At 40.0% G+C, this 26,435-nt stretch overlaps 1 protein-coding gene across 4 annotated transcripts in view; it reads left to right on the top strand.

Moving 5' to 3' along the window:
- Positions 1 to 26,435, top strand: part of nfixa (nuclear factor I/Xa) — a 384,964-nt gene that overhangs the window by 242,606 nt on the left and 115,923 nt on the right. For 3 of the 4 annotated variants that reach the window (XM_062026895.1, XM_062026892.1, XM_062026894.1), the window contains one exon: positions 7,316 to 7,847. In XM_062026895.1, coding sequence (XP_061882879.1) covers positions 7,316 to 7,847 — 532 coding nt within the window. Of the gene's footprint in view, positions 1 to 7,054; positions 7,848 to 26,435 lie in introns of all 4 variants that reach the window. The other variant, XM_062026891.1, reaches the window with a different exon arrangement.

The raw sequence follows: 26,435 nt of genomic DNA, 5'->3' as shown, positions 1-26,435 counted from the left end.
TGAAGTTGACCATTTTCTTCAAGGTCTATTTCTTTAGTCCGAGTTACACATTTTGGAAAATAATAGTCTTGTTCAGAAAAACACAAATATCCTCTGAAGTGGACAATTTTCTATTAGGTCTATTTCTGAAGTCGGAGTTACACATTTTGGAACATAATATCCCTGTTAAGCGAAACACAAATGTCCCCTACAGTGGACATTTGTTTTGCTATTACCTTCCAAACTTTATAACTCAGACTAAAGAAACGGACCAAAAAGAAATGTCCACAGTAGTGGACGCTAGCTCTCAGGAGAATATTAGTTGCTCAAAATAAAAAGTATTATATTTTCACTGTCTTTATCGTTTAAAATAAACAGTAAACATTCCACAGAAAAATAGTATTTCTAAAAATGTAATTTAGTTTACTGGCAGCTATTTTTCCCATTCCCACCGCTATGATTCCAAAATGGATGCGCACTATTTAACACCGTCTTTTAACGCACCTTTTGTTGTATTCGCTCTCGTTCCCAAAATGCAGCGAGACTGTGTCGGCAGCCACACGCTGCTCGCTCAAACAATCTTCCCGCCTCAGCGCGGTCCAGATGGGTGTATGCGTCTTCCCCTCCCTCCACCTTCCCCATATTAGCAGAGGCCAGCCAGTCAGCTCGTTGGCCAAGCAGTCATCCGTCCGTCCGCCAGCCAGTCAGTGGACTGGACCCGCTACTCGTCTAGACATTCACAGAGGGAGCGAGGCCAGGCTAGCGCTGATGGTCCTGGGCTCCAAGTAGAGGACTCTGGACTTTGGTGGGGTGTTCACACGAACACACAGGCGGGCCCATTGCCCAGTAGACAAACTTGGACCCGCTATGAAATGTCTGGGCTCTCAACTTTGCCACATGACAAGTTAGCCGTTTGTGTCCGCCCCAGCACCGAGATTCCCATTCATGCGCCTGGAGTCCCTTGTCCAGTGGCAATATCATTGAAGCCAGAGACCAAATATGCGGAAAGGAGTGTAAACAAATAAGCTGTAAAAAACTCAGAAAAACTAACTTCAGTTCAATTTGGAAAGGCAACTTGTATTTGATTTTTTTTTATCTCGCAAAATGACTTGTCATGAATATGTATAGTTATTCCAAAAGTATTGTGACAAAAAATTTATAAAAGTTTCCTGTAATGTTTTGACTACATTTCCATTATTTGTCTTATTCTCGTATTATTACTTTATTCTTGTCAAATGACACATTATTTTCCCCCACAGTAGTATGAAGTTATTGTCGTAAACTAATGACATTTTGTTCACAAAATTACAATTTTATTTGCAACATTTTGACTAAATTCGCGCAATTTACCTTATCACAATAATTCACCCCTGTACAATATCCTACCCTAATGCCCTACTGTGCAATATTACCCTTCGAGTGCAATACGTCCGACACTGATTGTTATTTATTGCTCCGGTACTCTTGTCTTGTTCTGTATATTGTACAGTATTTTGTATTTCTATAGTGTTTTGTATATTGTACATGATTGCTTAATATTCTTATTGGATAGTAGTCTGTTTATTTCAATTGTTAGTTTTTTTCTTTATTGCCTGTTGTGTAATTTATTTTATTTTATTATTTATTTATTTTTACCCCATATTTGTTCCCACTAGCGCACCTTAAGTTGGAGTCCTTAATCTCGTTATATGCAAATATAATGACAATAAAGTCCATTCTATTCTATTCTTTTCTATTATCGTAATAGTAGGTAGGGCTGGAAACTGTATCACGATGAAAGTATTTTTAATTGTTTGATATTGATAAATATTGGTACTTTTTAAGACCTACCGAAAATAAGTACCAGGAGAAAAGTATATTACATGTAAAAAATGTTAAGTGAAAATGTAACCTTATTCTGATTATAATATGAATAATCAAGGCACAATAAAAGATAATTATCAACACAACCATTGAAAACACTAAGTCAGTGTAAACAAAATACTAAAATCACATTAAACACTCCACAATAAACTCTTCAGATTAAGGTGATAAAATAAGTAATATGTAAAAAAAAAATCCCGAATAAAGTATACAAAATAGTGCACAGTGTGAAAATGTAAACATGCAAAAAATGATTTTCTACATGTTTAGTGCCAGAAAGTTACAGCTGTGCTCTAAAGGGTGAGCACGGCTCAGGTGGTGTGCTATTACCGTTTTGGTGGAGACGCGTGCCTTGCATAGTTTACAGACCACATTGGTCTGGACTACGGTCCTTTTTAAAAAAATCCCAAAAGCTGCCATACTGTCGAGGTGACTTGTCTTGTTTTATGGACAATTTCTTCGCTCTCTGCAGCACTCATTTTGAGTTTCTCCTCTCACTTGCGAATGAACTGCAAGACAATAAGACCTTGCAACCATTCATGTGTGTCAGTCCCACTGATCAGCGATCCCTTCCTGCGTTGCTGGGAGCAAGTGCCTTTGCTCATGCAACCAACCTTGCTTCGCAACTTCTGGTTTCTTCCGACGAAAAAGACATAAAAATTATAATTATGATAATAGTAATGGATTAGATTTAAATAGCGCTTTTCTATCAACTGGATACTCAAAGCGCTCATAGTCACACTTCGGTGGTGGTAAGCTACATTTGTAACATTTTATTGAACACATTTTTTTAGTGCTATCGAGTACGTGTCTATCGCGATATATGTTCATATCTTTTCATAGCCCAGCCCCAATTGTAGGACTTTTTTCTTGTAAAATTACAACATTTTAAGGATAATATTCTTTAAAACGTTCAACTGTTCTTGAATATTTCTGCTAAATGTGCCCAATCTGACTATCAAAAAAAAATGTAGGCCTTTTTGTAAAATTACATATTTTTTACCTTGTAATATTATGTAATTATTCCAATATTAATTTATCTTCACTTTTTTTCTTGTAATACTATGATGCTATTCTCCTAAATTTACAACTTTATGCTCCAAAATCATTACTTTATTTTTTGGAATATTTTAACTAAATTACGTATTTTGACTCATTACTGGAAATTACAGTTTATATTCTCAGTATTATGCTGTCCTGGCAACTTTAAGATACAATTACTGCTTTATTTATTTTTTCAATAATTTCACTGAATTTGCCTATTTTACGACTTATTCTTATACATTTACGACAACATGTTTGTTAAATTACAACTTTATTCTTGCAATATTTTGTCAATAAAGTCTTAAACTTGTTTTCATAATGGCAACACTTTATTCTTTCTTTTTCTATTTAAGGATATTCAATACAACTTACAACCGTAAGATTGTAAAATTATGATTATTTCTGCAATTTTTTTGCTATAAGTGCGTAATTTAACTTGCCCTCCAAAAAATTGTGGGCTTTTTGAAAAATTACAGCCATTTTCCTTTGTTAGTATTATAACGATATTCTCGTAAAAACTTACAAGTTTTGTTATTTTTCGTCACTTTTTTTTCTCGGAAGGCTACGTTTTTTGGTAGTTTTGTTTTTACACAATGTTATGCTCATAAATGATGACTTTATTATTGACATTTTTTTTAACTACATTTGAGCATTTTGAACTATTACAGAAAAATACACCTTTTTTCTCATTATCATGCCATTGTTCTGGCAACTTTACGACCTTATGCTTGTAAAATTACCAACCTATTTATTTTTTGGTAATTCGACTGAATATGTTTATTCCAGGGGTCCTCTCCAGCGCTGGAGCTTTTTCAAAAATGTATGAAAATGGAAAAAGATGGGGTGGGGGGATATTCTTAGTTTTAATATGGTTTCTGTAGGACAAACATGACACAAACATTCCTAATTGTTAGAAAGCCCACTGTGTGTGTGTGTGTGTGTGTGTGTGTGTGTGTGTGTGTGTGTGTGTGTGTGTGTGTGTGTGTGTGTGTGTGTGTGTGTGTGTGTGTGTGTGTGTGTGTGTGTGTGTGTGTGTGTGTGTGTGTGTGTGTGTGTGTGTGTGTGTGTGTGTGTGTACATTGAACACACACACATATATATATATATATATATATATATATATATATATATATATGTATATATATATATATATATATATATATATATATATATATATATATGTATATATATATATATATATATATATATATATATATATATATATATATATATATATATATATATATATAAGGTAGATCACATCATTTGATAAGTAGCACATCTGCTGAAAAAGTTAGGGCACCCCTGGTTTACATGTATGACTTTCTCCGATGCTGCCACAGAAAGACTGCATGTTTTCCAATGTTGTAAAAATGTGTAGAATAAATATTGAATTTCAACATTCCTGTCAACGAAGATTTGCGTCAGCCTCCGGCACACGTGGTGTCCGACAAACAAAACAAATACCTTTGCAAGCAGACATTCTCAAACAGGAACAACATCCAATCCAAATACAACACACGCCCCACAGATAAGAGCTTGCAGTCTAATATAGACACTTACATCATGTGTTGCTTTCATTATAAGGCTCTTAATTTTTTGCGGCTCCTGACATATTAGTTTTTTTTATTTTTGGTCCAATTTTTGTCCTTTTTGAACATTTTGGGTTGCTGACCCCTGGTCCATTCCGACCTATTCTTGTACACTTAAGACGTTATATTTGTAAAATTACGACTTTATTCATGCAATATTTCTACTAAATTCACGTATTGTAACTTACTCTTGTGATAGTAGGGCTTCATGCCTAGAAAATTCTGACTATTTTTGCATATTTCCTTTGTATGTGCCTAATTTGCACTTAAATGACGTTATTCTAGTAAATTTACAACTTTATTTATTTATGTAAACTTTTTTGTCTCCTAATACAATAACTTTATTCTTTTCATGCTCGTATTTGATGAATTAATGTTTGCAATACTTAAACTAAATATACATATTTTTACTAAAAATCGATGTTAGACCGTTGTTCTGACAATTTTACGACCTTATGCTAGTACATTTACGGCTTTATTTATTCTTGCAATCTTTTGACTGCATTTGCCTATTCTGACCTATTCTTGTAAACTTAATGTATTTTTTTCAAAATGATGACTTGTCTAAATCTTACAAAATTACATAAAAAAATGAAATGGCCACAGGTCATGATTTAATTTGTAAATAATAATTACGGCTTGTATTTTGTTACTTTATTCTTGTACTTTTTCAGAGCATTGTTAATATTCCTTCACGTCATATGTTACATGATGCATTGTGCACATCTTGCCCCTGTCGGGTGATGCGGGTCAGTCAGTGAGCAAAACAAACTGAATTAAGGCAGTTAATTATACATCCTTATGTCTACATATCTTAACTCTATTATTGTAAGTCAGAGCTGGTTTACTGGGATATTTGACGCAAAGCTTGGCTGACTAAATGTTCAATAAGGTGCACAGAAAGGCATTCAAAACCATTTTAAGAAGAATTTATTGCTGCAATATAGTAGTTTAGGTCAAGGATGTAGCATGTTGAGGCTAACTACACACAACCAATTCATTGTCCACACATTTTTGCTTCTTACAAGCAAATTGGATCACTGAAATTTGGTAACATTGAATCTGGAGGCTACTTAAGGGAAGAAAAAAAAACAAAAACAGAATGTGCTGTTTGGAATAGAGAGTGCAGGGAGGAGGGTTCTGGGGCCAGGGGGGTACAGACATTTTCATCCCCCCCACCTCGTCTCCTTGTTTGTGTGGCAAATCCAGGAGCAGCTGCTGGTCTCAGGGTCTAGTGGGATTTTGGGCCTGTGTTTTCTCATGCCATCCCATGCCAAGGTGCTGTAATGCGAGTGGGGGCGGGGTGGGGGGGTTGGATCAGATGAATGGTGGTGAAAGGAGGGGGTGTTTTTGTAGATTCAATCTAGATGTGAAATTATGATATCCTCTGGACTTTGCCTTTTTGCACCAGATTGGAACTTGTCTATTTAACTAATGACGCACCCTCTGCTTGCACCATGCACAATCCCTCTCTCTCTCTCTCTCTCTCTCTCTCCCTTTCTCTCTTTCTCTCTACCTTCACTACCAGCCACCAACCGGGCCCCCCCCCCACCCCCCACACACACCCCCCTGCCTTTTTGCCTCTGCCCTTGCCATCGCTCTTCCCTCCCTTTCCTGCGCGGGGAGCGTGCGTATTGGCTGCGGCGCTGGTGCCTCTGTGCCAAATAGGTGGTCCCTCTGCACGTTGGCACACACTCAGTCAATGGTTGGAGGAGCAAAGTGAGGAGGAAGAAGAGAGAGGCAGAGTTGGAGGGAAAGAGGGCGAAAAAAGAAGCAGCGCTCGGGTTTGCCAGCGGTCGCGCGCGCTCTCCCAACATTGATTCCGTCCTCTTGTTTTGCTTTTTTTTTTTTTTTTTTTTACTCCCTTGTGCCACTCTCTCTCTCTCTTTCTCTCGCCCCCACCCCCTCTGCGGGAGCCCTATGCAGATTCTACTCAACTCTACCCTTTTTTCTCGGCAAGATATTTTTTGTTATTTTTGCAGCCAAACAGTTTTTTTTGACAGTTTTATCCACTAATTCACTTGACGCCTTTATCCTTTTAGCTTTTTCAATTATTTTAGCCAGTGAGGTTGCTGAACTTCTGTCCACTCTCCTGTTGTGCTGGTGAACAACAGCTCTCCTGCTACACTACCTCCTGTGTTCCTGCGCTGGTATTACACTGCAGCCCCTTTTCCTCTCTCTCTCATTTTTTTAACTTTTTTTATTTTGACTGGACAGTTTAGTCCTTATTTTTTTTGTTTTGTGCAATAAATGCATCATTTATCCTGTGCACACTGATTAGCCAGTGGTGCATATTTACATATTTTTTTTTGCAATCGGCGGGCTCAGTTTATGATGAAAGAGCGAAATGGTAACTAGCATTTTTTTCTTTGGAATGTTGCTACATCTGTTTGAGGTTAATTGTAGTATAATGAATTATTATCATATTGCTGCGCACACACTTGTGTTCACTAATTTAAACACGTCCCAGAAGAGATCATTGGTTGTCACCATCTTTACCTTCAATGTGATGTGTATATAAGTCTCTCTCTCTCTCTCTCTCTCTCTCTCTCTCTCTCTCTTGCTCACTCACTCAGTCACACACACACTCTCTTACTCTCGCTCACTCTCTCTCTCTTTCGGTGCCTCTCGTTCATTCCCTGGCTCCGCTCGCACGGAGCAGGCGCCGCTCCTCCATGCTGCGCGCCGGTGCTAACTGCCTCACCTCTCTCTTCCCATCCTCCCCCCCGCTCCCTCTCTCCCCGTCCTTCTCTCCCCCGTTCTCCCCCTCCTCATCCTGCTTCCCCCCCTCCTCCCTGTCCTCCTCCGCCCTCCCCCCGTCATCCTCCCTCATCCAGGATGAATTCCACCCCTTCATCGAGGCCCTGCTGCCCCACGTCCGCGCCTTCGCCTACACCTGGTTCAACCTGCAGGCCCGCAAGCGCAAGTACTTCAAGAAGCACGAGAAACGCATGTCCAAGGAGGAAGAGCGCGCGGTGAAGGACGAGTTGCTGGGAGAGAAGCCCGAGATCAAACAGAAGTGGGCCTCGCGCCTGCTGGCCAAGCTCCGCAAGGACATCCGGCCTGAGTTCCGCGAGGACTTTGTGCTCACCATCACGGGGAAGAAGGCCCCCTGCTGCGTGCTGTCCAACCCCGACCAGAAGGGCAAGATCCGCCGCATCGACTGCCTGCGCCAGGCCGACAAAGTGTGGCGGCTGGACCTGGTCATGGTCATCCTGTTCAAAGGCAGCCCCCTGGAGAGCACGGACGGGGAGCGCCTGGTCAAGTCACCGCAGTGCACCAATCCGGGCCTGTGTGTCCAGCCGCACCACATCGGAGTGTCCGTGAAGGAGCTGGACCTCTACCTGGCCTACTTCGTCCACACGCCAGGTATGTGGACAACTCACGTTAGAAACACTCGTCCACGCCAGTCGGAATACACGAGCAAAATGTGCAAACGCTCCAACGTGCATCTTTGAAACTTTTAACATTTCCAAAATCGCACACACTCATCCATGCCATTGTGCACGTCATGAACAGTGTACAACTTCAAAACATATCCTATTCTCCCACATTTTATTGCACTTGTCCCTAAATATTAGGTGTAATAACCACAAAAATGTAAAATACAGAGTATGAAAACAATTTTTTAAATACATTTTTGCTAGTCATTTTTAAAAATAAAATTACCCTTTGTCTACATGGCAATTTATAATCTGAGGTTATTTGGAAAAAAAAAAGGGGCATTCGGCCAACATGCTCTGGCAAGTCCATGCTCCTTTTTTCCAATTGATACATTTCCTCTTTATATAAACATAGGTTCAATATTATAGGCTGTATTACAGAAAATTATTTGCATGCCTTTTGTGTCGTTTGTGTGTGTGTGTGTGTGTGTGTCCTTAGAAAATTGCCGCTTTTTTGCCATGTTTTCACGTGAATGAGAGAGAGGAGCTGTTTATAACAAATTTGTTCTAATTCTCACAGAGTGCATGTGCCACGATAAGGCCATTGTAGCTAGGGATTGTCATTTGGCAATAGCCCAGATTGTGTGTGGGTGTGTGTGTGTGTGTGTGTGAGTGTGTGTGTGAGCCGTGAGTCTCCTGCTCTCAGGCCGCAGGCTGCTGCCGCCTTCACCGTCTGCCTGAACGCCTGCGCTGCCTTGGACCTGGCTGCCAAACACAGGCACACACACACACACACACACACACACACACACACACACACACACACACACACACGCACGTAGCCAGCCAGTTAGTACTCGTGCAGCCACCTTCACACCCTTACACAAACACACACTCAAAGCTAAAGTAGGATACACACATTTTGAATCATGGGGGGGGGGAGAGAATAGACAAACAACTCATCTTTGTAGCGTACTTTCACACGTCGAGCCAAACATGGTTTTTATTCACAACTGCGTACACACACCCACACAGTGCCGCACACTCAGCCAAAGACCAGTGTAGATACATTTTGATACAGCCAAAGCGTGTTGTATCGCAGCCACCATGATACAAACACACACACACACTCATTCAGCCAAACATTGCTCACTGTAGCCTCCCGTGCGCACATTTTACAATTACACACACTCAGCCAAAATACTGTGCCGTGTTCCAGTGTTTTTCCAACATTGCAACCACACACACACGTGCATAGATGAAACACATTTCACAGCCAAATCCTCCAAATACACGCTAACTACTTCACCAAACACAGGCTCATGACCTAATATTATTTCAGCTGGATTTTCTGGGGACACACACGCGCAGATATTACTATTTGCATAAATACACACGTGTTGAGACAGACCTCTAATGGCAATCAGCCTTGCCCGCGTATTTCCTTGTCTTCTGCACACACACACACACACACACTCGCACAGACCCACAATCTCCGTCCAGGCCAAACCCCTCATGCGGACCGAGCCAAAGCCTGGCAGCTTTGCTCTGTTGGTCTATTTGTGGTGTGTGAGGAAATCTCCTCCGGTTTTTTTATTTCAATGTATTTTTCCCTAAAATGACATTTTAATGAGGTCTTTCTCTGCTAGTTGTAAAATACAAAATAATAACAAATGTTATTTTTTATTTGATGGTATTTTATTCAATTTGTTAAAGATGTCAACATATTTTTAACAGACTGTTCCAAACATAAAAGGGTGATGCATGAGTTTAATATCCATGTAGAAAAAAAAACATATTTTCACACACAATCTGGAATAACACCAGTTAATTTTTCAAATATATTCTTCAAAATAAAAATTTCTGGTTACACGCTGCTCGCATTAGGGAATGAGTCCGTGCGCCTTATTTGGTGGGCTCGTCGTTTTATTTGCTTAACAGTGTGCCTCACCACTTTTCCTTCCTTCACACAGTCCAGCCTAAGTTGGTGAGAACTTTTGGGACCTGCAGACAGTGAGAGAGAGAGAGAGGGAGGGAGGGATGAAAGGAAAGACAAAGAGCAAACTGCTGTCTTCAAACCTGCCAAAGGGCAACTGTTTTTATCAGGCTTAGCTCCAGTCAAGTTCGAGTGATATATTCGTGAACCAGCCTGTTTTTTCTGCCACGTTCATTGCATTTTTTTTTATTTTTTTTTGCTTTAGTGGCGCAATGAATGACACGACATGCTCATTGTTAGTTTTTGTTTGCTTTGCATTTTGTTGAGCTTTGGCATCTCCGCCTTTCCTGCTCCTCTTTGATCCCGTGCACACTGATGTTTTGTCTCCTTAAACATCGCCCTCATTGTTGCTCTCGCAAGAGGTAAAGTCTCTGCTCATCTCTTTTGTTTATATTGTGGAGGGGAGAGAGAGAGAGAGATAGACGCGACAAGCGTGCGTCGGGTAAGGAAAGGAAGGCTTCGATCGTGATTGTTCAGTTTGGCAGCGCCCAAGCTCGCTTGGTGTGGGAAGAGGAGAAAGACGTCTTGTGTTTTGTTTATGACAGAGTGGCAAAAAGCTGCCACGGGGAATCTCCGGGCTCTTTGTCAGGCTTTCTCAGGCTGTTCTGGAGCCAGCCGTCCTTCCAGATCCTCTCTATTACGGCGCGCCACAGCCGTGACAGAACAAACCACGCCGCCATGATGCACGGCGCACTTGCTTGTGTTTTTACTAGGAATGTGCCGATCTATTGGCCATTGATCAGTATTAGTAAAAAAGTATGTGATCGACAAATGCCAGTTAATGCTGATCACAAACACTGATTCTTTCTGGCTCACACTTTATTTATTTCTAGTCCCCTGACTGACAAGCAGCTAGCAGCTATTTATGTGTTTCCATACACAGTGTGAAGCCGCTCCCCTTAAGCTAATAATAATCACCTCCACAAATTGCATTTCTCAGTATTTTAAGTATCATAATCACTGGAGGACTAAACATGTAAATAGCTAAACTAAGCTAGCTTGAAACAATACTAAGAAATAAGTGCTTAGTAAACTTGAAAAAGTGTAGATGGAATCGCGTTACAGCAGAACATAAGCAGTTATGAATAGGAAATGAACGAGTAGATTAATAAGTCTAGAGCAGGGGTAGGGAACCTATGGCTCTAGAGCCAGATGTGGCTCTTTTGCTGACATAATCTGGCTCTCAGATAAATCTTGGCTGAGATTGCTTAACACAATAAGTAATGAATAATTCCGCTGGTAATCACAGTGTTAAAAATAACGTTCAAAAATATAAAACATTCTCTTGCATTTTAATCCATCCATCCGTTTTCTACCGCACCTGTTCAAGAAGTCGCATTAATGGTAAGAAGTCGTTTATTTATTATTGGTTAGCTTCAGAATAACAATGTTATTCAAACGAATAAGAGACTTATTATACTCTAAAGATATTGGTCTTACTTAAAAATGCACGCATTTAGTTGTATTGAGTGTTAAAAAATATTATATGGCTCTCACGGAAATACATTTTAAAATATTTGGCTTTTATGGCTCTCCCAGCCAAAAAGGTTCCCGACCCCTGGTCTAGAGAGAGGATAATATGACAACAACTGTTGGTCTGTCAGCATTATCGCAGTCAGTACACGACACATAAGGGTCTGTAGTGTCGATAGTATATGATTGATACTCGAGTGGTTAGGTCAATATCTTTTACTTTTTATGTTGTTGTTTTTATTAATGTTTATAAATTCAAGGAATAATTCCTTGCACACTTTAAGGACAAAATTTCAATAAGTATTTGATCGTTTTTGCTTTTTTTAGTTATTGTGAACTCTTGACTTTGTTTTTAACAAATAATTACATTGAATAAACTAAAATAAGGAAGTAGTTTAAATGTTATGTTGATATTGTTACTCTGTCAGTAGCACTCACCATAAATACATAGAAATATCCGGGAAATTTGACTCATCACATGATTGCGTCAGAATCGGCAGCATAAAACCCTGATCGGAACACATCCCCAGTTTTTACACGCCTCATGTAGATAAAAGAACATGAATGTTGTACCGGAAAAACTGATTGGGGGTGTTGCCAGGCTCAAGGAGGTCGTGTGTGAGTATTTTTAGTTAGATGGTGTACAAGGATACCCAGAACTACTCGGCTTTGGTTAAGCAGAACAAGTATAGCATGACCAACTTTAACCCAAAAGTGACAATTTGATTGTATGTAGGTTTTATGTTAAGAGCAGCATTTAATTCAAAATGAATATACTTTTAGGGGTCTCAAACTCACGGCCCATGGGCTGCTTTGTGTAATTGTGACCCGCCAACCCTGTGCCGCTAATAGTTTAAATATATTATGGCAATCTTGAGTCCCACTAGACAATAACTACAATATCAGTGCAAACACAAAAAAACTGTCTTTAAGCAAACAAACCATTTCCTGGGGAACTCAACAGTTGCTATTTATAATTTGCTATTTTTACATACAATTTTTCTTAGCTCAGAACCATAAAAGTTTTTTGTAGAAGTAAGTAATATATTCAGTCTCGTGGTTAAAACGTGATTCTGAAGGCAATACTTCCTCCAGTTTGAAAATAGTCTATATTTTTCACAATTACAAAGTTAATGTTATAAAAATTTTTACTGGCCCGAATAAAATGATTGGTGTTTACGTAGGTCACTCACCGGTCTCGTCATATTTACCAAGGATCGCGTGCACATATATAAAAGCAGTCCAAGAGAAGCAACAAAACATTTGCAGTCTCGTTGTTGTTATGATAGAATATACATTCAATGACAGCTAACGCTATCTATCCAAATTGCTATTATTAGCTAACAACACCTAAAGCTAATGCGCATGCATGGGTTACGCACGTAAATACGTCATTACGTACGAGAAGCCGTAAGACGGTGTAAAATACATTGGAACGTTAGCGCCCTCTAGGCATCTGTGTGAATGTTGCAAACAGCCCTCGATTTAAGGGTTACTAAATGTTTGTATTTATTTGCAAAATACTTACGTTTGCGTCTTACTTTTGCTTCACAAGCGGCATTTTAGCCCAACCAATCCCCACAAAACATGAGTTGTTAAAATGTAGTCTGTGACATTGTTATGCACATTACTGCCACCTGTAGGACTGGAGTGGAACATCATTAATTACATTTTGCCTTGTAGTTCACAAAGTTGCATTCAGCTCAGTTTCTCTACTATTACCCTTCTGAGAACCAGCGTCCACTCCAGTGGACATTTGTGTTTCGGGACTATTTTTTCTTTCCCCCAAAAAAGTGTAACTCTGGCAAGTGAAATTGACCAAAAACAAATCTTCACTCCAGAGGACGCTGGATCTCAGGCGAATATTTGCAGTTATGGTCACGTCAACACCAGTACGGATGTTTTGAGGGGAAAAAAGGAACATTTTCCTATAGCATGTACAGTAGATGCTTAAAAGAAAACTATTAAAGAATTTCAAAAATACTGTAGTTTGTGTGTGGATCAGTAAAAGGAAGCTTTTTGGTTTGTGTCATAAGTCAGAAATGTGCCACATTAACCGTATTTATCACAACACATACAGTAGTTGTTTACACCTACATGATATACGCATTACTGCACATCTAATGTCACACTATATACTAATGTGTTTATTTGTGGACAGAAATATATATATATTTTTTGCACATCTGGATGAACATAAGCTTGCAAGAAGGACTCTACAACTATCTGGCACCAGTGTTTGGCCACGGCGGAGGTCTGCTACTGACTGATCTGGTTAAGACTGAGACTGTTATTATTATAATAGAGATAGTGATCTTTTGGCCCGGCAGTGCCAACGTTCTGCATGACAACCACAAACTGGCTCAGTTCCTGTGAGTGAACGAGTGTTTGCTCGCAAAGGTGGGGTGTGCATTATCAGAAGAGCAATCCGTTTACTGCTCACGCTAATGTGTTTGAGTTGGTTCATAAAACAATATGCATATTGTGCTGTTTCTGATTAATCGCGGCACCATTTATCATTTGTCCGAGCATGAAAAGAGATTAAAAAAGCATTTGTCAGGCGCTACGTTCGCTCATTGCACTTACTCATAGTTTGGAACCGGGTTCCTCGCTTTTTATTTGTTCTGCGCGCCACGAGTGTGATTATAAAAAGATGTTTCCAATCAGAAAAGTGCAGCACGGGAAATTTTGCAGTCGCTCCGAGGGAGGTGTGAAATGTGCGCGCCGCACCGCACGCTCCTCCGGGTGCCAGATCCCACCTCCATCGCGGCGGATTCCCGTGTGGACGAGGCTCTGAGGAGGGCCGGAGAAACCCGTGACTCACTGACCACAGGAAGGACTCCTAAATAAAGTACCCTCCTGCGTTCATCGCAGACAAAGATGTATCGAGGGGATTCAAAGCAGGGAAATGTTGAGATGATGATGAATGGCTCTCGGCGCGGTCAAAGTTTTCTTTTGGATTCCACAGCTTCCCACTGTTTTGTCGATCTGTTTTTATTTCTCTGTGAAAATAATCTCACCTTAATAACTCCCCGATCCCTTCTCCGGCTCCTATGACATCATGTGGAGTTTCCGTACGCGTGTACGGTTTACGGTGGAGCGAATGAGGTCCCAACCCCGAGGCGGTCTTTCAGGCCTGAGGCTTTTGTGTCCCGTGCTGTGGGAAGCGGGCCCAACCCCGGCTAAGAAAAGCTCTCCACATGCAGAGCGGCTTTGGCATCGGGGGAGTGTTGCACCGCTGGCCTCCGTTCACCAGGGCCCATCTTCTTTTACGCCTCTGGAGCGTGTCGAGGTGCGTGACAAACCAGGGCTGATAGACGACGATAAAGGGGAAGAAGCGTGTCACATTAGAGCGGGAGTTTGGTCTCTCTCTCTCTCCGAGGCTGGAGAAGAAAAAGTCTCCTATCTGGACTGCTAAATGAGCCTCACGTAGGGTCCAAAAACATTAGCATAGTTGTTGTTTGTGTCCTGATTACAACTGGCGTGTTACACCAAGCTCCTGACTGCTTCTCGATTTGCTTTTAGTTTTTGTCACAATCTTAAAGTGGTTATTTCACATTCTTCCAGATAATTTTTAATTTTTTTAATCCAGCTCTCTCTCTAATCTTCTTGTCATTTTGATTAAAGTCAATTGTCAGCATTTCACCTCAGGCTGTTTACTTTAATGGAAGATGGCTGTTTCGGTTTAACAAACGCTGCATTGATCATTATTACTTTTTTTTATTCGTGTTGGTATTTAACTAAAATAGATTTACATTGAGGATTTACATTTACTGCTGTATGAATTAAAGTTCCAACATTTCTTCTCCATATTCTTTGTTCAGATACAAAAAAGATATATTCTCTTGAAAACCAGCATTTGAGACTTTTGTATTTAGTCTGTTTATTTTGTATTTTATGAAAAATAAAAGGTGTTATGCCAAACACAAATGACCACTGCAGTGGACATTGATTTTTGGTCTATTTCTTTTGTCAGAGGTACATATTTGAAGACAAAAAAATAGCCCTGTAATGCAAAACTCACATATCCATTGCAGTTGATGTTTGTTTATGGTTTATTTATTTTGTCAGAGTATTTATAATGTAAAGTGCTTTGTGTGTCATTCCAGGTATAGTAAAGCGCTATATAAAGACAGAACATTTACCATAATGCATTTCAGGGGAAAAAATGATGTTACGCAAACACAGATATCAACTAGAGTAAACCATTTTATTTGGGTCTAATTTTTTTTGTAAAAGTTGCTCATTTCAGGGAGAGAAATTGCCCTGTTATGCAAAACACACACGTCCACTCCAGTGGACATTTGATATTGGCCTATTTCTCTAGTCAGAGACACACATTTGAAGAAGAAAAAAAAGCCCTTATATGCAAAACACACATGTCCATTGCAGTTGACATTTACTTCTGCTTTATTTCTTTTGTCAGTGTATGTTTAATGTAAAGTGCTTTGGGTATCATTCCAGGTATAGCAAAGGGCTATACAAATACAGACCATTTACCATTACACATTTCAGGAAATAAATAAATGTTATATTGTTTTCTTTTGTAAAAGTTGCATATTTCAGGGAAATAACTTGCCCTGTTATGCGAAACACACATTTCCACTCCAGTGGACATCTGCTTATGGATTTTTTTTTTTGTAAGAATACATATAATGTAAAGTGCATTGGGTATCATTCCAAGTATTGTATTTTTCGGAGTATAAGTCGCACCGGCCGAAAATGCATAATAAAGAAGGGAAAAAAACATAGGTCGCATTTTTTGGGGAAATTTGTTTGATAAAACCCAACACCAAGAATAGACATTTGAAAAGCAATTTAAAATAAATAAAGAATAGTGAACAACAGGCTGAATAAGTGTACGTTATATGACGCATAAATAACCAACTGAGAACGTGCCTGGTATGTTAACGTAACATATTATGGTAAGAGTCATTCAAATAACTATAACATATAGAACATGCTATACGTTTACCAAACAATCTGTCACTCCCAATCGCTAAATCCGATGAAATCTTATACGTCTAGTCTCTTACGTGAATGAGCCAAATAATATTATTTGATATTTTACGGTAATGTGTTAATAATTTCACACATAAGTCGCTCCTGAATATAAGTCGCACCCCCGGCCAAACTATGAAAAAAACCGCGACTTATTGTCCGAAAAATACGGTATATTAAAGTGATTTCTTTTGTTAGAGATACGCATTTGAAAAAAAATAGCCCTGTTATACAAAACACACATGTCCACTCCAGTGGACATTTGCTTATGTTTTTTTTTTTTTTGTCAGAGTACGTATAATGTAAAGTGCTTTGGGTATCATTCCAAGTATAGTAATGTGCTATATAAAGACAGACCATTTGCCATTACACATTCCAGGACTACAATAGATGGTATGCAAATACAAATGTACACAAACAGGGAAAGAAATTGCCCTGTTATACGAAACACAAATGTCCACTACAGTGGACATTGTTGGGGGTCTATTTCTTTTGTAAAATTTACACATTTCAGGAAAAAAATATCCTGTCATGCACAACACAATGCCAGAATTACACATTTGAAGAAAAATATATCCCTGTTATACAAAACACATGTCCATTGCAGTTGACGTTTGTTATGGTCTATTTCTTTTGTCAGAGTCGCACATTTCAGGAAAAAATCCAATCCAAAAAGTCCACTAGACTGGACATTTTTAGGGGTCCTATTTCTCTTGTAAAAGTTCCACATTTCAGGGAAAGAAATTGCCCTGTTATACGAAACACACATGTCCACTTTATTTAATTTGTCAGAGATACTCATTTCAGAAAGAAAAATACAAATGTCCACTGCAGTGGATGCTGGTTCTGGGGTGGATAAAAATGGGAATTATTTGCATAGGATCATTTTCACCTCAAAGGAAATGTATTTGTGTAGTTGCAGTAATTGCCTGACATTTTTTTTAATGTTGCAAGGGGGCTTGTTTACACACGGCGGAACCCTGTTTAATGCCTACTGATTAGATTTAATTACACATTAAAACACTAATGATTGTCAAATAGAAATGGGTTTAGGCGATGCTTAGCGTTATTGATTAAAAATGCTTTTTTTTTTCTTTTTTTTTTTACCGTTTTTAATTTGTAACAAAAAGCCTGGAGTGAGCAAGAAAGTGGGGGGGCATGAGAGTCAAAGGCAACGAGGGGGTGTATTGTCTGTATTAATACGGTGTCTTCTCAGCGCCGGCTCTCTTTTCAGGCTTTTGTCGCCGCTCCAACCGTGTAATGTGTCCGTCCCCAAAATCCACATAGCCACTCGGCGTGTTTGCCGGTCTCAGCAGAGGCAGACAGGAGGAGGCGGCGGAAGGAAAAAGAGTGCAGTGGGTAAACGCTCACGAGCAGGCCGGCCTGCCAGTGTGCTGGGCTTATTCGCCAGGCTGCACTCACAGCGAGGCCCTGGCGCTGCCTCCTACTGCACTGGACCTCCAGTCCTGCAAAGTTCAATTTATAAAACGGTGTAAAATATTGTTTTATTTTGTGTTTGAAAATTATACCAAAAAAAAAAAGAACACGGCGAAGGAGTCTGATGTTCTGCAAGTGAGAGGGAGGATTGTGTCGGCGGCTGTCTTTGGCACGCCGCTATCACTTGGACGCAAGATGCCAAATTTTCATATACACTCCCTGCCAACCTCCTCCCTCTGATCCTCGCTTTCTTCTCTCTCTCTCTCTCTTTTTTTTTTTTAACTTTCCTGCTTTTCACACGTTCCCCTTTTCTTTTATTCCCTCTTTAGGGTTCAAACATAGGCCCTACCCTAGCCTCATTAGCACCAAAAAAAGTGAAATAATTTGTAAGTGCAAACATAATTGAGCATTATCTGTGGGGGGTTTTACAACTTGAAAACTGGCCACCGTATAATTTTATAGTGATATAGTTTGAAAGAATGAATCCATCGGCCTCAAACTGCAGCTTTTATTTACCACTTTCAATTTCCCATTATTACAAACTATGACTAAGTCACTGAATTTCCCGCATTATATGTCAAGTTTTTTTTTTAGATCTTTATCGGACTTTTGCTTGTCAGTTAAGTTTAAAAATAGTTTTATTTGTGGCGTCGAGGGCATCGTTTGATGTTTGTGACACCGTGCAGTGAAGAGCCGTTTATAGAAAGTGCGGCGGGGGGGGGGGGGCGGGTGCGGCTGCTGAGAAGCACAACAGAATGCAGAGAATCAAATTTGGCATGCATCTGTGTAAGCAAGTAAGCTTCAAATCAGTTTGGACACAGATCTAGGACACTAGACGCAGAGAAGAAAGCGGGATGAAACGGGATAGTGTGAGGTAGAAGGGAATGGGGGGTGTGTGTGTGTAAAGGAAGGAGGTAGACGGGTGAGACTAAAAGGGGGGGGGGGGCGTGAGGTGAGGAGAGTCCCTCAATGACGACTTAAAACCCGGTAAATAAATGGAGTGGCGGTAAACAAGGCTTCGGCGCTCCATCAAAAGACGCCATTCATGTGCGAACAGGAGAGTCTCTCTTTTCTCTCGAGGAGACGCAGAAAGGGAAGCCAGTGACGCTGACGAGGATGGCGCTTGTTTAGATAACAGGATGAGTTTGGAGGGGAATGGTTTTGCATTGGGGGGGGGGGCAGAGCAGATGGAAGGTGGACGCAGACTTAACGAGTGGGGTAAGGTGGGGGGGGAGTGTGTTTTTGTTTGTTCTTTATCACTAGTGTGGATTGAGGAGGGGATGGAGCAATGGCAATATGTGCAGTGTGTTGACTAAGTAGCGCAGGGGTTTGTGCGTTTTTTGGCAACACATTCACGAGAGAGCATATGTTCACATCTTATCTACGTACCTATTATATCTTTTTCACTGTCTCGTCAGTGTCTCCCCCTCCCATGAGTAAGGAGTCGCGTCGGGTTCCCAGGGATGCCCCGGTGAACCGGCCACGGCGAGCTCCTGTGCCACACTTTGCCAAAAAAAAAAAAAAGATCTATAATCCCGTGTTGTTTGGATGACTGGCAGCGTCTTGCTTCCGTGCAAACTTTTTCAATGACGAATCGGGATGGAGATACTTTAGAGCACTTAGCGTGCTCCGACTGAACGAGGGAGGGGGCTCACAGGCCAAGGAAGTGGCGCGTATTAAAAGCGTGAATGCAAGCTGCGCTTGAATGCGCCCGTTAACAACGCGGCGTCCTCCTATTTAACGTTTTTAAGAGCACCTCTTGTTTATTGCGGTGGCCTTGTGGGCTACGTTTATGAGATCTGCGTCTGTCACTTGGAATTCCACTGATCTGAAAGCTGGCAAATAGTGTTGGTTCGTTGTATAAAAAAAAAAATGCAAAGAGCCCCCTCTTGTATGTTATCTGCAGTATCCAGCGTCGACTGTCGCTTATCAAAAATGTCACTGGGTTATCTGGCCAGTCATACATGGCTATCAAAACAGGTTCTTTATTTGACTCGCAGTTGATTTTAAGCCTACCATGCCATTCAAAACCCCCCTCGTTCCGTCTCTCTGTCCTCTGTCTTGCCACCCTAAAGAGCGCCCCCGCCTCCCAAACCCTCCGCCGCCTGTTCCCCTCACATTTATTGGACCCAAATTCGGCTGGCACCATGGCAACCATGGCTCCCAGGGATCCTTTGCCTGGGTAGAATCCAAGGTGCCTCCAGGGTGGCACTGGCTGGTGCTGTCTGTATCCATGGGCTGTCGCCACAGCAGGTTGCTACGGCAAGGCCACCGTGGCACTGACCCCGTTCCTAACCCTTGTGTCTATGAAGACTGTGTAGCCGCTAACGTGACCTGCTAGATCCAGTCGCATTACCCGCCGCTTCCACTGCTCCGGGCGTCGGTGACTGCAGCACAGCATTTTACCAGTTCACATATTGATGTGGTATGGCTTGGTGCCAGTCCTGCCTCCCACATGAGAGACAGATGAGAGAAGGAGAGGAAGAGAGACAGCATACATGATAGGGGGGGGGCGCATTTTGAAAAGTGTAATATATGAGCATGTACATATTTTCCGAGCGGCGCACATTTTCTCGAGTGTAAATATTTAGCGACACGCACTTCACTTTCTGTGTCCTGATATTGAAATGATTATGTGTGCGGCAGTGTTGCAATTTTGTTTCACGACAGAGCAGTCGGTTGATGGAAATAGTGAAATAGATAATGTGTAGCTGATTTGCATTCTGCCTCTGAGGGATCTGCGCTCGTGAACAAAACCGACAAATCCATCTAAATTCTACGCGACGCCGACAGTGATACACAGATCTTCATCACCATTGTAGTAACCAGTGCACCCACCTACTCACTCCAATACAAACCCAGCATAACATGGCTTGGACCCCCCCAAAAAAAGAGAACCCCTAAAAATGTTATTAAATCCTACAAAGGTCCAGAAAATGTAAATATATTTGCTACCCTATAGGGCAGTGGTCCCCAACCACCGGGGCGCGGCACGGTACCGGTCCGTGGATCGATTGGTACCGGGCCGCACAAGAAATTGAAGAAAAAAAAAAAAAAATTGTATTTATTAAATCAACATAAAAAACACAAGATACACTTACAATTAGTGCACCAACCCAAAAAAACTCCCTCCCGCATTTACACTCATTCGCACAAAAGGGTTGTTTCTTTCTGTTATCAATATTTCTGGTTCCTACATTATATATCAATACAGATTAATACAGTCTTCAGGGATACAGTCCGTGGGATACATTTTCAAACGTTGAACACAGTCAAAAATAAACTCCAAAAATATTATATACAAAAAGGTTGGGGACCACTGCTATAGGGGACCTATGTTGATTTTCATCTACATTTAAAACACCTTCTTGTGGTCCAGATTTTACATATCGAATATGCTTTGTTGTAAATTTTGCTCCACAGTCACTTTCATAACCCGTTTTTTGAGTCCGTCTGCAAGATGTTTGACTTTGGAGACAGATTGTAAATTAAACCACGCCACACCCTCTCCAAAAGTATCATAATTGATCATTTGAAAATGTATACTGTTTAAATACAGTACAGACCAAAAGTTTGGACACACCGATGGTTTTCTTTATTTTCATGACTATTTACATTTTAGATTGTCACTGAAGGCATCAAAACTATGAATGAACACATGTGGAGTTATGTACTTCACAAAAAAAGGTTAAATAATTGAAAACATGTTTTATATTCTAGTTTCTTCAAAATAGCCACCCTTTGCTCTGATTACTGTTTTGCACACTCTTGGCATTCTCTCCATTAGCTTCAAGAGGTAGTCATCTGAAATGTTTTTTACTTCACAGGTGTCATAGTTTTGATGCTTTCAGTGACAATCTACACCAGGGGTCACCAACCTTTTTGAAACCAAGAGCTACTTCTTGGGTACTGATTAATGCGAAGGGCTACCAGTTTGATACACACTTAAATAAATTGCCAGAAATAGCCAATTTGCTCAATTTACCTTTAACTCTATGTTATTATTAATAATTAATTATATTTATCTTTGTGGAAACACTGGTCATCTTAAAGATTTCTCACAATAAATATATATAGAAACAGATAAATATCAATATGCAACACTTTATTTTGATATTTTCTCTAAGTGCACATTTTTCAAATTGAACATTTTCAAATGATCACTTCTAAGACAGTCTTGTGAAATCACAATATCCCATTTTAACTAGCTAGCCACTAACATTTTTTAACAAATCATGAATTACTTTGCACCATGTTTGTACAAATAATAACTCATGTAAAATACAAAAGTCAACTCTCAAATTTTTAAATAAATCATGTCACACTTTGAACTGGACACCAAATCTGTTATCTGTTTCTTTGTCAGTTAGTGAAGACCAAGTCTTTAAAATATTCTCTTGGATTTTCCAATTCTATTTGAGTTTTGTCTCTCTTAGAATCAAAAATGTCGAGCAAAGCGAGACCAGCTTGCTAGTAAATAAATAAAATTTAAAAAATAGAGGCAGTTCACTGGTAAGTGCTGCTATTTGAGCTATTTTTAGAACAGGCCAGCGGGCTACTCATCTGGTCCTTACGGGCTACCTGGTGCCCGCGGGCACCGCGTTGGTGACCCCTGATCTACACTGTAAATACTCGTGAAAATAAAGAAACCGCATTGAATTGAGAAGGTGTGTCCAAACTTTTGGCCTGCACTGTATATATCTTGAAGTCATCACTGCTAATTTTCTTTCTTAGACACGGTCAAAAATAAACTCCAAAAATATTATATACCGTAAATTCCAGACTATAATCCGCTACTTTTATTCTACGCTTTGAACTCTGCGGCTTATAAAACAATGCAGTTTATTCATGGATTTTTCTTCGCTGACAGTCATAATGCAAATAGTTTTCATGAAACACATTGTGTGTTATTGTTTGTGCTATGGTGCCATATTTTGGATGAGTTTGCTCACTGCAGGTGCTGCTCTATTAAGCTTTGAATCGAAAGTATAAGAGCCGTTCTATCTTCTAATTGTCCATAGTGTTTCTACTCAAAAAATTCTTCATTCATCACTACAAGCAACGTTTGTAACTTTTACAATATAACTAAAACCATTCTTGCTTACTAACCTTTAGTCCAATGTGTGGTGTTTGTTGGGATGTTTTTATGCCAATTTGTATGTGCTATTGTAATGTAATCAAGCTAGCATCCTTTAGCATTAGCTAATATGCTAATACGTCTATGAGTGCCTGTGTTAGTATTATTAACTTACAATGGCATTCTTTTCGTATTGTTTCAGTTTTACAAATTCCTCAGTAAATTCACCAAAACGTCACCGTGAAGTTATTGACTCTGTTTATCTGATTAGAAAGCTAGCTTCCGCAGCTAGTGGGTCCATGACGATGACTTCTGTTTTGCTTGATCAGCCGTTTTACTGCCTTGTTACAGACACTGTTTGGAAACAATTAAAGTATGTAAATAAACATTGACAAAATATTTCTGTGGAGATGATTAATTTCACAACGGATATATCTGCAGCTTGTAGTAGTATATGAAGTATTTTGTTTTCTAAAATTTTGTGGGTGCGGCTTATATTCCTGGGCGCTTTATAGTCCAGAAAATACAGTAGGTTTACCTGGTCACAACAATAGGTACACTTGCACACTCTCAGATCAATTCACACTCTGCATGTTCTCCTACCTCTCTGGCTAAGAGTTTTCCTCGTGTAAAAAAGTGCTTCCACCTTGCTGTGACGAAACCCCACGAAAAGAGGCTATCAAAACTTAATGCAAGCTCACGCCAAAATGCATGAATCTCATGATTTGATGCTTTGGCATTGTTGAACACAAGTATCCAATATTTTAACATTTATAAGTTAGAAAAGACTAAATTCAACGGAGGGCACCTTTTAAACTTCAGCCTGTGTATGATCATCCCCCAAAGTCAGTTATCTAAGAGTCATCGTTTTACAGAGTATGCGCCGCACAAAATTGTCAATTACGTAGACATTCCTCTTTGGGGATTTCCCTGATTTTTGCATTGATTGCTGCCCTCAGTTCACCCATCGTTTGAGGGTAGTTCTCGTACACATTTTCTTGAGATACCCCCTCAGATAAATATGTGGGGGGTTCAAGTCTGGCAAGTGTATGATTTATTGGAGAAATAGACCTCCATGCAAAATGTCTTTACCTTGGTTGACCAAGACATGTTGGGGAAGACTGTTCTTCCAATATTTCATGCACAAAGTCGACATATTTACCCTGGGAAAAAAAGAAGAAAAACTAACAAACTTAGTCAAAAATGTGTGGTTTCTGTGTTTTTAGGGTCACCCTGTTGAAAGAGGATCTTAGTTTCCTTCCACCAGGCTTTTGAGCTGTGAAGTAGTGTTCTCTCTTTCTCTTATGACAAAAGTAAGAGTTTGCTAACACGACAACAACCAATTCAAAAGAAAAAAACCATGAAATGTAGTTGTAAGTACTGCAGCACCATGTTGTCATTGTTTTTGACATGACGTTTTTGCACGAGCCCAAACTGAAATTCTAAAGATCCTAAATTATAATTGTTTTAATTTCAAATGAGTTTCAGAGATGGCACCATATTGTATTGAAAGTGTGTTTGCCAAAATCTATTTGGAATTTGGACCGTTTAAACGGGTTTTTAGTACTGTGAGCCCTAATGGGAACATGCTGTTCTAATGCTAATGAGCTGTTTGTCCATGTCTGTCTCAGAGTGTGTTTCTACGGGAGAAACGCTATTGTGCGCATTATTCACTTCTTACATTTACACTTGGACTCTGCAATTTTCTGACGTAATAGATGCATACAACAGCAAAACATTAAGTACTAGGGGAGGACACAAACGTTAGCAATAACACTAGCATAGCTATAACATAATGTTTCTGTCACTACGCTCACATTTTAACAGAAACATGAAGAAATATAAAATTATCAAATTTACAGATCACATGCTGATTGAATAAAGCGCCAGGCTTTATTTTTGGATGTGCAGAGAAGCCTTTTTATTTATTTATTATTTTGGTGCTGTCCTATATGGACCTGGACCAATAGTAAATTAATTATTTAAGTATTTTTAAGTTTTGACAGAGCACTTCTGTTTTGACCAGAACAGCTTTTATAGACTTTACGGTGCTTGATGATCAGACCAGGAAATCCATTGACCAATTGCATGCGAGTGAGGCCATCCCATGTGATATTACGCACCCAATCAAATCTGTGCATTCCAGCCCAGATGGCACCTTCGCATGAGGAAATTATTTGTATCTGGACCTATTTGAATATCAGTTACAGACCACTGCTCTAAGGACTCATATAACACAGGGTTTCCCCTTAATGTAAATCAAGGTGGCACACCGCCACGGCAAATTTGAAGCAGGCACACCTTAAAAATAAGTTGTTTTTTTACGAGAAAACAAGTTAGTCATATAATGTATTGTAGAGCCTCCAAAAGAAGTCAAATGTCAGACGCTATGTTTAACTTTTATTGCGAACCGGCCTAATTCCAACAGGTACTCCCTCCTGTGCACACACTTTTGTCTCTGTGCTTCCCTAGACACACGACAACCCTTCCTCATTCCCCACCAATCCCCTTACAGGCATGGATGGTGTGTTCGTAATCATGGGAACAATGAACATCAAATCAAAACCACACAAACTTAAAACATTACCAACAGCAGGTCGTTACAGTATAAATGTATATATAACCTATTATTTACGCACTATTGACTAGTGATGCACCAAAAATTCAGCCCCTGAAAAAAGACTTTGATCACCAAAAATAGCACTGCCGAAACAGGATGTTGTGATGACGTAAACAAGATGCATGCACTTGTCTGGAGTGTAGTCAGCATGTCTGTGATGTGGACGTAACTTTAATATATCCGAGATATACCCGTCGACAGAAGTAGAGTCTTTAAACACGAGTTCACTCTATAATAACACCAGAAAAAGACACTAGATTTGTTGATGGTCGTTTTTAATAAAGTAAAAGTCTCTAGACTTGGGGTCTGCAACCCGCGGCTCTGGAGCCACGTGTGCCTCTTCTGCCTCCTTGTTGTGATTTCTTCAGATTTTTTTTTTAACCCCCAGTGAGAAAAGTTTGCATCTTTAGAAAGAGTTCTATAATTTACTACTGTCTGTGAGGCCGTGAATGTGCACAGGCTGAGTCCTGAGGCGCCAGGAGGGCAAATAAAAGAGACTGGAAGCATGTGTGTTCAGTTCAGCTTCTCGACTGTGCACACCCTAACCATTAATGTGAAAGAGAAAAAAGAAATTAATTTCACATTGACAGATAGTTTTTTTCTGTTAAAGGACAAATTAAAAAAATGAAAACTTTTAAAAGTTTATAAGCTGTGTTATATTCTGCAGCTCTATACTATTTTCTTTGGTGGAAGAGGCGGCAAATATCTCTTGATAGTGAAGGTTGCAGACCCCTGCTCTAGACACTCTTCAAAGCAAAACAATATAACATATAAAATATATATGTTTGAGTTTGAGTTTATTTCGAACATGCAAGCATACAACATGATACATCACAATTTCCAGTTTCTCTTTTCAACATGTTCGAAAAGGAGTAGGAATTAATACTAATAAGAGATTTGTTTTTAAATGTATGGGGGGCGGCGTGGTGCAGTTGGGAGAGTGGCCGTGCCAGCAACATGAGGGTTCCTG

The sequence above is a fragment of the Entelurus aequoreus genome, linkage group LG18, assembly GCF_033978785.1.
Source record: "Entelurus aequoreus isolate RoL-2023_Sb linkage group LG18, RoL_Eaeq_v1.1, whole genome shotgun sequence".
NCBI lineage: Eukaryota > Metazoa > Chordata > Actinopteri > Syngnathiformes > Syngnathidae > Entelurus > Entelurus aequoreus.
The sequence above is the reverse complement of the archived record's forward strand: the minus strand, read 5'-3'. Positions and strand labels throughout refer to the sequence as shown.